At 39.6% G+C, this 13,258-nt stretch overlaps 1 protein-coding gene across 1 annotated transcript in view; it reads right to left on the bottom strand.

Moving 5' to 3' along the window:
- Positions 1–1,537: 1,537 nt before the first annotated feature.
- The window catches only part of SERPINE2 (serpin family E member 2), a 79,536-nt gene continuing 67,815 nt past the window's right edge, over positions 1,538–13,258 (bottom strand). Inside the window, exons 6-9 of the mRNA XM_077488287.1 lie at positions 10,510–10,610; positions 7,261–7,347; positions 6,023–6,106; positions 1,538–2,244 (exon numbers count right to left, since the gene is read on the bottom strand). Coding sequence (XP_077344413.1) covers positions 2,207–2,244; positions 6,023–6,106; positions 7,261–7,347; positions 10,510–10,610 — 310 coding nt within the window. The 3' untranslated portion in view covers positions 1,538–2,206. The remainder of the gene's footprint in view (positions 2,245–6,022; positions 6,107–7,260; positions 7,348–10,509; positions 10,611–13,258) is intronic.

Genomic DNA, 13,258 nt, shown 5'->3' with positions numbered 1-13,258 from the left:
CTCTCCTTGCAGTCGCTCACTTTTTCTTGATGCCCTGCTCTGGGCATTATAGCCATTCAAATGCTTTCCATTTATTACGGCTTGATTTAACTGTACAATAAATTAAATTCAGCAATGTGGAAACTTGCATCCATCACCTGACTCCCGATTTTCAATCCCAAATTCACTTCATGTTTGGAGTGTTCCTTTGTCTTTAGGTTTTAAGTTTTGCTATGATATCTATATTTTTTATAGAAGTAGTACCGTATATACTCGAGTATAGGCCGACCCGAATATAAGCCGAGGCCCCCAATTTACCCCCAAAAAACTGGAAAACTTATTGACTCGTGTATAAGCCGAGGGTGAGACATGGCTGTCCATCCCTGTGTGTCCGTCCATCCCTGTGTGTGTGTCCGTCCATCCATCCCTGTGTGTGTGTCCATCCATCCATCCATCCATCCCTGTGTGTGTGTCCGTCCATCCATCCCTGTGTGTGTATCCATCCATCCATCCATCCCTGTGTGTGTGTGTGTGTGTATTCATCCATCCATGTGTGTGTGTGTGTGTGTGTGTGTGTGTGTGTGTGTGTGTGTGTGTGTGTGTGTGTGTGTGTGTGTGTGTGTGTGTGTGTCCGTGCAGCCTTGTGTGTGTGTCCAGCCTACCTGTGTCCCAAGCCTCCGTCCCGAGCCGCCGTCGTCCCGTGCCTCCTCCGTCCCGTGCCTCCTCCGTCCCGTGCCTCCTCCGTCCCGTGCCTCCTCCGTCCCGTGCCTCCTCCGTCCCGTGCCTCCTCCGTCCCGTGCCTCCTCCGTCCCGTGCCTCCTCCGTCCCGTGTCGTGCCGATGGATCGCCGCTCCAGGATCGCCGCTCTTCTCGGCGGCCATTCTACAATTCAAAAGCCGCGCCTCCGCCTGTGATAGGCGGAACACTCAATTTCCCAGCAGCCTGTGTTCCGCCTATCACGGACATCCTCTCATACTCGTCCGTAGTATGAGAATGAGCGGATGTCCGTGATAGGCGGAACACTGACTGCTGGGAAATTCAGTGTTCCGCCTATCACAGGCGGAGGCGGAGAAGGAGGCGCGGCTTTTGAATTTTAATGTCCGCCGTCTGTCTGCTCGATACGCTGATCGAGCAGTCAGACAGCGGTGACTCGAGTATAAGCCGAGGGGGCACTTTCAGCCTCAAAAAAGAGGCTGAAAATCTCGGCTTATACTCGAGTATATACGGTAAATACAATTATATTAAATGTATGTATCAGAAACAGTAGCAAGAAATCCAGCTGGATTTATTGGTGTGGTTTTTAACAAACCTTTAATATAGATCGGAAGCTTATACAGTTTTATTATTATTACCATTATTTTTATTTATTTTTTTACACATTTGCCTAGGTCTAACGTAGTAACCTCTTGAATAACTACTTTTCTTTAACAAACAGGGACTACACAGTCACTGGCATTTTAAGTGTATTTTTAAGCAGACTATGCAGTCAAAATACTGGAACATAGTCAGGTACTGGAAAATCTTTATATCTGAAACAAGAAAATAGAACACAAAGCAATACAATTTTAAAGCACCTCAAATAAGAGATGCAGTCTGGAATGTTTTATTTAAAATAACACATGCATCATTTGTTACAAGCAATATAAACCTTACGGTCTGATCTCCAGTTCTTACAAAATGAATGGAATGTAGTCAAATCTCTTATGAAGACATGAAAAATATTAATACAAAAGTTACCCTTCATATATCCTGACTGTGAAAAGGCCACATATACTGCATGGGTGGCTGCCAGCCAGCCCTGGACACAGGCCACAAATAGTGTTTGGCTTAATGGCAATGCACAGGAGCTCTAGTCACAAATACTGCTAGGATCGGTTGCCAAAATAGTGCATGGTCACATATACACAATGTATTCAATGCATAAAAGCATCACTGCAAGTAAAGGGTGGCACAACTGGGTGTATGGGGATATTGCAAGTAGCTGAAAAGTAAAGTACACAAAAAAAAAATAAAAAAACATCCTAAATGCTTCACACAAAAAAGAAAAAATATTTCAGTAGTACATATACCATCAACTTTGTTATCAAAATGCCATATAAAAACCAAGTTAAAAAAACACAATGTTATCCCATTTATTTGATAATTCACATACAAACTAGAGCACTGTACAAATATCTAAACAATCAATGTACAGGACATGGTCGCCTCATTTCGTCTGTAAGCATCCTTAAGGTTTGTTTATTTGCCCTGTGAACAACACAGCGCCTGAAAAAAAAAAGAAAAACAGATGGTATACTATGATAAAAAGACGTTATAAATTTTATATCATTTACACGGTTGCAGTATATTACATTCCACCCCAAAACCGTCCTACACTAGGATGAAAGCTAGGAAAATTAACAATAATTTATCCGAATCATGGCCATCAATAATTACTAAACTAGGTGAAGATGATCATATCAAGGAGAAGGCACCAGGCCTGTACGTCAACCAGAAGAGCACCAACCCAATTACATCTCTAAGGCAGGATCTGAAGGAGGAAGCAGATGCAGGACAGAAGAAGCCAAGGGCAGCACAGAAGAAGCCAAGGGCAGCACAGAAGAAGCCAAGGGCAGCACAGAAGAAGCCAAGGGCAGCACAGAACTATGTTATACTTGAAAGTGGTTCTAAAGGCAGGTGTTTTTTTTACCTTTAACTTGGTTGAACTAGATGGACTTGGGCCTTTATTCAACCAGACTATGTAACTAGGGCTGCTACTAGCAATTATCATAATCAATTAGATGGCCAATTATTGCTTCAAGATGGAAACCTCAAAAAACAGTGTGGTGTATAATTTCATTAATATGTAAAGTTTAAAAAAATATATATATATATTCTTGAATAAAATAAACAATTTATTCTTGAATATCTATATGCAGTGGTTAAATGTAAACAACCAGATTTATGGTTGAGGAACAAACTAATTCACTCTGAGAACAACATACAGAAGAGATTCATGTAGTAAGAGGCTGAATCTGGTACATGTCATCAGACTCAGCGATCACAATTATTTAAAAGAAAAAAATAAATAAAAAGACCTAAAACGCTGTTTTGCAGATTTTCAGACAGGATTGTAATATATTATTATGCATGACAGACTACCTTTTCATAGGCAGGTAACTTGATATAAGCCACCTGTGCCTGATGTCACTTATGCTGGCCACACACAAACAAATTTTTCCTTTGAAAATCTTAATTTTAAGAACGTTCATTTGATTTTCTAATCATTAGTGGGGTCAAATCAGCTTTAGTTTTCCAGCACAGTGATGGGGAAATTCGAAGGAGCAGAAAAAAAAAAAAAAAAACACAACTTCTTGACCAAATTTACATTCATTTTAAAATGGAATGTTATTTTCTGATACGTAAATAAATAATGCATTCTGTATGCAGGCCAACTAATTGTCTGACAAGGGAGCGAGCAAGCACGAGTGCCCCCATAAAAAGCAGCTTGCTATGTGGTCCCTAGGTAGAAGGGAGGAGCCAGGAGCACCAGAATAAAAGGATTGGGGGTGCCCTGTGCAAAAACATTTTACAAAGCAGGTAAGTATTGCATGTTTGTTATTTAACTACTTCCCGACCAACACACGCCGATGTACGTCGGCAGAATGGCATGGTCAGGCAGATGGGCGTACCTGTACGTCCCTTTAAATTTACCGCCCTGCCATCACGAGCGCGCCGGCGGCGGCACGCTCTCATGCCGGTCAGGACCCCCATGAGTCCAGTCTCGCGTCCCGCAATACCAGATCCCGCGAGTCCAGTCTCGCATACCCGCGATCGTCTCACGGGGCGGCTGAACTAGGAGATGCCATTGTAAACAAAATCTCCCAGTTCTGCCTAGCAACAAGTGATGCTGATCTCTGCTCCATGTGATTGGAGCAGAGATCAGTGTTCACTAAAAGAAAGCTCAGCCCCCAACAGTTAGTAACACGCCCCTAGGAACACTTAACCCCTACACTGCCACCCACTGGTTAACCTCTTCACTGCCAGTGTCATTTACACAGGAATCACTGCATTTGTATAGCAGTGATTGCTGTATAAGGCTAGGTTCACATTGCTGCGATGCGGGAACGCCGCGAATCCGCAGCGTTTTCCCGCATCGCATTACTCCCGCCGGCAGTTCACACTGCCCTATGCGGACGGCTGGGGGTGTCAATGTTATGTTAATGACACCCCCAGATCCGTCCGCATATCGCAGTGCGATCTGCCGACTCGCACAGGAATCGGATCGCATGGTGTGAACCCCCATGCGATCCGATTCCGTTGCGGACCCAAAAAAGGGTCCCGTGCGAGTTTGCTGCGGGACCGCTGCGAGTTCAGCCATACTATCTGTATGGCTGAACTCGCAGCGCTACGGAGATCGGATGTGATTTGCTGTGCGAATCACATCCGGTTCTCCCCCCGCAGCGGTGTGAACCCAGCCTTAAGGACAACGGTCCCAAAAATGTGTCAAAAATGTCCGATGTGTCCGCCATAAAAAAAAAAAAAAAAAAACGTATTCATTAAAATGCCATAAAACTATCCCCTATTTTGTAAACGTTATATCTTTTGCGCAAACCAATCAATAAATCGCTTATTGTGATTTTTTTTTTTTACCAAAAATATGTAGAATACGTATTGGCCTAAACTGAGGGAAAAAAATGTTTTTTTTTATATATTTTTGGGGGATATTTATTATAACAAAAAGTAAAAAATAATGCATTTTTTTCAAAATTGTCGCTCTATTTTTGTTTATAGCGCATAAAATAAAAACCGCAGGTGTGATCAAATACTACCAAAAGAAAGCTCTATTTGTGGAAAAAAAAAAGGACATCAATTTTGTTTGGGAGCCACGTCGCACGACCATGCAATTGTCAGTTAAAGGGACGCAGTGCCGAATCGCAAAAAGTGGTCTTGTCTTAAACCAGCAAAATGGTCCGGGGCTGAAGTGGTTAACAAAAAATAAATAAAAATCTTGCCTTTACAATTACTCCAAGGCATGTTAAGGCCTTACTAGAGATGTCACTGCACCAAAAATGTTTTCTCTTCCTACATGTATTCTATACCAGGCTACTCCCTCCCCAATGATCCTCTAAAATAATAAATTTCCCTTATAGTACTCTTTATACTTTTCATATTTCCTAATTATAACAGTATAATCGTGGAAAGAAGGAATGAATATACTGTATATGATTCTTCTTTCTTCTATTTGGTAGTCACTTTCCTAAAATGTATACATGATCTATGTAAAGTAAATGTGATGTATTAGAATTTTTGAAAGCCTTATTTAAAAAATTTAAAAAATTAAAAAATATGGAGATGCAAGTGTAAAAGTGCCCATAGAGGCACATCAATATTAAACTGCAAGCAAAAAATAAATATGCTATAATATGCTAGTACATTGCATAGCAGCACATTCTAATAGATGTAGCTGTCAAACAGAGCCCACCAGCACTGCGCTGTAACCACTCCCGCTGGTCCCGGAAGCTTCCATCTTTGTCTAGTTTTCCTCCTCCGAATTCCATTTTTTTGACTGCTTAAGGCCCCTTTCACACTTGTATAACCTAAAAGTCACGCGACTTGAATCAATACCTGTGTAATCTGGAGGTCTATGGACCTCAAGTCGCTTCAAAGTGGGTTCAAAGTATTGCGGGGACTATTTTGAATCCACTGTGACTTGAATTCGCACAGATATGAACGTTACTCATTGGAAATCATGGGGTAGTCACAGGACAAGTTGCACGAGTGTAAAAGGGGTGTAATGGCCTGTCCGGGATGTGGCCACTCCCACGCATGTGCACAGGAGGCATATCTTCACAGCACAGAGCAGGATGCTGTAAATGTGGTCTGAGCTGCGCATACACCGCTCAGATTACATTACTGCCAACAGAGGGATGCATTTATGACAGAAGAGATCCCTAGGATCTAGGAGAACCCTGCCTATCAGAATTTTTTTTGCAAATTGTGAGTTCAATACTGCCTTAAGATTCATGACGCCCAGTTTTGGAAACAGAATAAAAGCCCTTACCTGTTGGGTTATGTCTGATGAAAAACAAAAACGGTCTGTCCACTATAAACCAGGGGGGAGATGATCTTGCTATTAAAATTGCAGCTGAAAGAGTTGAAAATATTGACTATTCTGAGTATTGTCAACAATAGTTTTCCATTTCAGACATACAAGTAACACATTAAACATTCATTTAAGCTCTCCGTGCATGCCATTAAATATAACTAGTGTTGCTAAATATATAAAGAAACATCAAATACACATGTGACATGAATATACGTTAAATTGTTATATGGAGTGGCTCCATATAGCTGCTACATAACAGCTGTCTAAATCAGAATTTTATGCATCACTTAAATTAGTGAATAGTTAAAAAAAAAAAAAAAAAAAAAATCAATGAATCTTGCCCTTCCCCAATCCATTGGCATCTCTGTCACCACTACATGGATACCACTCATCATACTTTTGACTACCTGTCACCAGGACAGGAAATATGGGAAGTTCTGTCCAGATGGGACAAACTGCCATAACATAAAATGTCTGATTCCAATCATCTCTGTAAAAAATGTTTGTCTAGAGTGGGCTATAATTCAACATTGCTATATGCCACGAGAATCAGTTACCAGTCGTTGCTTAGACTCTTCTAAAAAAGATGAAATCTAAACTCTGGTTGCTATGGATTACTACACAACACTGGGCTTATAATTCATAATAATTACTACCCAATGTCTACATACTCTATGATGGAATTTATAACCGTCAATAAAAGTTAAAACAAATCTGAACCACCCATTTAAACCAGCTTTCTTTTAAAATATAATCATATTTTAAATTCTATAAAATGATTATCTTTCTGTAAAATAAATGTATTAAAAAGGTCTCTAAATAAAAAAGTGAAATGATTAACATAACAGGCTTGTCGTCTATTGTTTTTATATGGTACAGTGGGGCAAAAAAGCATTTAGTCAGCCACCAATTGTGCAAGTTCTCACACTTAAAAAGATGAGAGGCCTGTAATTGTCATCATGGGTACACCTCAACTATAAGAGACAAAATGTGGAAACAAATCCAGACATAGTTGAGGTGTACCCATGATGACAATTACAGGCCTCTCTTATCTTTTTAAGTGAGAGAACTTGCACAATTGGTGGCTGACTAAATACTTTTTGCCCCATTGTAACTGCAATCTTTTATTCCAAGTTAAGGGCATTCATTCAACTACAGTATTAAAACTGATTCAATGGCAAATTCTGTATTACCAGTGGCTGCAGAGGCCTTTGTACCATCTTCTTTCACCTCTATTTTAGCTTTCTGCAACATATGTGACACATAAATGTGTTCTGCCCCTAAAAGAAAAAAAGAAAAATAAAAGAAACATATACATTAGCATTTTGGAAGACCAAACTGTTGAGCATAATATAGAGGGTTCCCCCCCCCCCCCCTTTCTAGTTTACATGATTCAGTGAACAAAATTAAATTCTAAGAAAGCAAAGTTAAAGTGATATTAAACCCTCAGTTCATAAGCACCTTCAGCAGCTGATTTATTCACTTACTGAGTATGCAGCTTCTTTATCTATGAATCTTTGCCTATATTCCAGATTAAGCTGGTGCCATGGCCACTGCCTCAAGTTTCCCGTTTCAGGGTGGCTCCTTTCTCTTGCAGAATCCTAAGAAGCCACCCTTGCATACAGGGAGCTGTGTGTCTCCCTACACTGTGTGCATCAATACAAACACACAACCCTGTAGCTTAGGATGGCAAGGCCCTGTCCTCTGCTTCCCCTTCTCCAAGCTAACATACTGGCTCCAGACTGCACTGTCCACTGTTAACTCTTTTTCCGTGAAGACCAGAAGTTCATGGAAGCAGCAGCGTGACAGAAAGAGCCTGAAGCATTGAAGGTTGTAAATTGCAAATTCCGAGGTAGCAATTTTGACAAATTTACTGGTAAACTTTTTTTTTTTTTTTTTTTTTTTAATAGTGCCCAATGTTGAAAATAAACACTAATTTAAAGAAAACACATAACGATGGTGAAGAATAACTGTGCTGCAATTTGGAATGTGTCATCCTAATTCTAGCTTCACCACCTAATTAGATCAAATATCGAAGAATTGGAGTTTAGACTTTTCAGACTTTACTGATTGGTTGTTTCAAAAAACTGATTAGGGGGTTAAGCCTGGGCCAGAATCAGTGCCTTGCTTGATGCCTGTAGTTTTAGAATTAAGGCAGTCGTTTTTTCTCCTCATAGGTTCACTCTAAATTTACAAAGTAACTCAAAGAGTTGAAAAGTTGTAGGTAAAATAGCAGTATCAATACTGAACACTAGATGGCACAAGATTATATGATATTAGAAATGAGCAATACTAAAAACACTAGATGGCACAAAGTTACATATTACAAAGAACTATTCAGGGGAAAAATGAATATTCAATAAAACGCAGAGGAAAAACGTCCAAAGTGCAGTATCCACTATACTATGAACTGACTTAAAATGTGCTTTTATTTTTCATTTTAAGTTTAGTTTAAGAACATACATTAATGTTCAGGCAGAGCCATCCAAGTAAATCCCCAGTCTGAACAATGCTCTGACATTGCGGATCCCACTTCTCCACATAACTACACTGCACCAGACTGATAAGCAACTCTCAATGCTACAACAGTTGATAGGTAGGTTTAATTATGCTCAAATTTCAGATTGTGACATTTCTGTTAGAATACTGTTATATTGCCGCCCCCCCCCCCCCCCAAAAAGTAACATATATATATATATATATATATATATATATATATATATATATATATATATATATATATATATATATATATATATATATATATATATATATATATATATATATATATACACACATACATATACACACACTATATTATATATTCATTCAAGTACCCCCGATGGGCCATGTTTTCAGGTTTTCTTTTACTTTGCAAAGCCGCTTTAAATCAATATCAATGACAGGGGATACCTGAGGACAGAGGTTGAAAACCACTGCCCTAGAGGACATGTAGCAAAACAGAAAAAAAATTAAAAAAAAAAAGTTTAAGGTCAACATAATTTCAAAATTCCTTTAAATAATATGCCTGGGGGATGCCCATAACCTGTGAAGTGGCACATTTGTGCAGCACAACCTAATTACAAAGAAAAAAAACAAAAAACCTGTTTAAAGAGGAAGTAAAACCCTGATGAGTTTACTTCCTCTTTGATTCCCTGCAAAGGTAAAGCATAATGGACTACTATGCAACGCATAGTAATCCATTATGTGTCACTTACCTGACACAGGAGCCAGCGATGTCACTGCTGTCCCCTGTAGTCCGGAGCATCCATCTTCTCGGTGGGTCTCCTGCTCCGCTGCTGTCATTCGACGAAGCCGCAATTACGTCACTCCCGCGCATGCGCACTGGAGCCGCCACTCGCGGCATATCGCCGTTGTCAGCGGCGCGCTCAGTGCACCTGCGCACCGCTATCTATCTATACCAACAATTGTGGGGAACAACCACATCCTACCAATGACACCCACGTTAGTACACAGTTCCTCCCACTGACATTGAGGCCCAATGACACCATTGATGGTGCACAATTCCTCTCAATAACACCAAATATGGGTCATTGTTTACTTCAACTGATGCTGGGACATGTTCAACTCCCAATGGCCACAGTCTAGCCTCCCCTATAGTCTAAAGTACAGTAAACTGGCTCTTGGTTTAGAAGGTTTGGAGACCCCTGATCTATACCATACTCTAATCCTAGATGAAGGTCTGATATTTATATTAAAAGGGGCTACCCAAAAACACATACCAGAACCTTGTCCTTGATGACAGTCTGGTATGGATGTCAAGAAAGACACCTGGGGGGGGGGGCACATAGGGTCCTCTGCAAATTCCATACCCCCACTACTTGCTTAGCAGGCATATATAGTAGCATAGTTGATGGAAAGCAGTCATATATGGTGGCATAGCGATAGAACACACAAGCAGCCAATCTTCATTCTGAAGTTGTGTTCAAACCGAATCTTGAGCTCATCCCTAGCTAGCAGAGACAAGTAAGTAGTATGCCCATCTTTCTTCATGTATATAGCACTAAAACACTGCAGCTTTTCTCCACATCAATCCTCAGCACTTTTTTTTTTATACAAACTGCCAAGACACTACATAGAAGACATGTCTTGTGATAATGATCAATGTCTGACTTTCAAGGTAAATATATTCCATTTTTCAAATCCCTAAAACTCATGCTGTGAATCTCCCTTTACAATAAGTCTCCTTCATAATGAGCAGCTGCTATTGCAATATCATACTCATGGCAGTCTTTCAGAATCTGGAAGTCTTTGCTTTACCTTGAACCTCCATTAGTTATAATGCAAATGTGCACATAGAAAAAAAAAAAAAGTTAAAAGTAAAAAGTAAAATGAGATCATAACTCAAAACTAAAAAAGGGAGATATTTGCAAAGATAAATCTAAAAGATTTGAATTGAGCAAAGTCATTAAGAGACTTACTGGTAATTTTTGTGAAGTTAGCTTTATACGAGTCAAACATATCAGTGATGCCAAGGTTTTTCAGAGGTTCTTTTAAATTAGCGTCGGCCTCCACTGTGAACCTATTAAAAGTATGCATTACAAGAAAAAAAAAAAAAAAGTTTAACATTTGTGGTATTAGCAGGTAAACATGCACAAAATAAAAGTGCCCATAAGAATTAGATGGTGGTATGTTTGTAAATGCCCATTCCAAATCACAAAAAAAAAAAAAAAATAATAGTTTATGAATACACGAGCAACCAATCATGTGAAAGTGAACCAGTGTGGCCAAACTATGGACAATAACCAGTTGTTACCCGAACCAAAATTCTGTTAATTCTTACATTATAAATAAAATGTAAAGATCTGGGGTTTTTTTTGTTTTAAGTACAAAATTATATAGAACACCCAATTATTATATAAAATTTCTGAAAGCAAAAGGCCTTGGGGTGGTCGTTGCAATTTTTTTATGTCACACAATATTTGCAGGGCAAAATTTCCAGAAAAAAAATAAATACTTTAACGAATTTTAGTGCACACAAGCAAAATACTACACTTTTTTGGTAAAATATAAAACATTACATTACATCAAGTAAATGGATATAGATATAAGTCACACTTGAAAATTGTGCACCCCCATGGAATGGTGACAAACTACGGTAGGCTTTACAAGCCTTTACAGACTACCAGTTTAGAGTTACTCTTTATAGAGAGAGCTGGGGTCTATTAGATTCCAGATCTCTCCTCTGCCCTTCAAAGCAGCCAATTAAACCAAGATTGGTTTGATCAACTGATTTACTAGCGGGTAACAGACAGTAATTAAAGGACTGAAACCAGAAGTAATTAACTCTTCATACACCGTAGAGATAAGGGAACAGATGTTCCTCCTCCCTCTATGGCAAGCTGGTCTGACCATTCACATCAGTCCCAGGCTCCCTGCTGGAACAGAAGAGCCCGGAAAAGGCGGGGGGGGGGGGGGGGGGGATTTGCAAACCCCTTCTGCCTCCTGCAAAAGTGAATGCGTGACTATAAAGCCGCTGGGATCACATTTACATTAAAGAGCCAGCTGGAACAAAGGACACCAGGCATGGCTGCAGCTGCATCAGTTCATTACATGTCATGCTGGCTGATATCAGTGATAGGAGCAATAGGAGCATTAGAGTGGTATATTTTTTTTGTTTTGTCTACACCTAAACCAAAGGATGTACAGGTACATCTTATTGTGTTAAGGGTTAAAGCAAAAAAAAAAAATATATATATATACATACATACATACATATACATCTCGGCACTAGCTACAGTATTTACATGAATGGATGAATGGGGAGAGTCTCGAGTGCTGGTGGCTGCTCTGTTCCTTTAAATCTTTAGTCTTGTGACCTCCTGGATACCCTCACAGCTGTAATCTCCAGTGATGTGGGGTTTACCGGTCACAGGCACGCATTAAAAGTGTTGACTATGCCCACCCTTTCCACCCCACTGTTCCATTCATAGAAGCTGTACTATACATTCCAGCAAAGAAAAGCATTCTATGAATGGAGGAGGCAGACTTTTTAATTATTCACTTGTCCTTCATTCATAAACTGCTTTTCATTGCCCAGGAAAAGGAGAGGTTCAGAAGTGTCTAGAAGACATTAGAGGCAGAGAAACATTAAAAAATAAAATTAAAAGGCTATTAAGTAATGAATGGATGTGCATGGATTATTTTTGGAGAACAAGGATATCATTTAGCATTGCTTTAAGTCATCTAATCTTAAAAGTGGAATTTAACTTGTACAACTAAAATGTTCAAAAAGATTCTGACAAACAGAGCTTTTAATGATAGAAGAGACCCATTCCGTCTTTTCTGTCAAAATTCCTTCCCTCTGCCAAAAATATGCAACTTACGCACATGTGCTGGAGTGAGGTCATTGCAGCCTGGCTATTCAAATGGCCAAAAAATAGAGCCTGGACGGAGGACTGGGTGAAGGTGGAAGTGATCGGGACCCTCGGAAGTGCTGACAGCGCAGCACTCTTTGACAATCAAGACTGTAATAATGTATGAATATGCACTGCATACTAGTACATTATGGCATAAACCACCCAAGCGCCCATTTTTAAAAGGAGCGTAAAAAAAAAAAATACTACTTTAAAATTAACAACTTTCAGGGTGTGCAAATTCCAAAGGATTACAATATCTATAGCAGACACAATGGAGAAGCCAAACAGATGTGCACGCACTTTCAGGAGTTCCAAACAGGTCCCACCCAACATAAATAATATGGCTAATTGGGAACATATACCCATGATTATAACATTATATAACAATTAAACAGCTTCTACCACCCACATTTAGTTTACTCCATATCCTCATAAAGCAATGAGCTGTATTACAGCAGCCAGTTAGCAGAAGTAGCAAGTCTGAGCAGCTGAAATCAAAATAGTTTAGTGCACTGCCCTGTCATTTAGACTTCCTTTTATTATTTGCATTAATGGTTTTGCATGCGTATGAAACTGTGCTGAACTATTAGTCTGGTTTTCTAATCCCAATTGGGATAAAGAATTTACATAAATAAAAGCTGATCATTGTAAATATCCCTGTCACTGTTAAAAACAGTTTCTCAACCCCATAACTGCCACATTTGCTGGACAGCTTGGTCATTTTGTATCTTTTAGTAGTAGGCATTACCAACTAGCACTGGGTCTCTTCATCTCCCATCCTTGTCTTGGTAACTGCCACTTGACCTTGTAC

Source organism: Lithobates pipiens, unplaced genomic scaffold, assembly GCF_037356315.1.
Source record: "Lithobates pipiens isolate NorthernLeopardFrog02 unplaced genomic scaffold, aLitPip1_a1.2 Scaffold_18, whole genome shotgun sequence".
NCBI lineage: Eukaryota > Metazoa > Chordata > Amphibia > Anura > Ranidae > Lithobates > Lithobates pipiens.
Note: the sequence above shows the minus strand (reverse complement) of the source record. Positions and strands in the feature narration are given on the sequence as shown.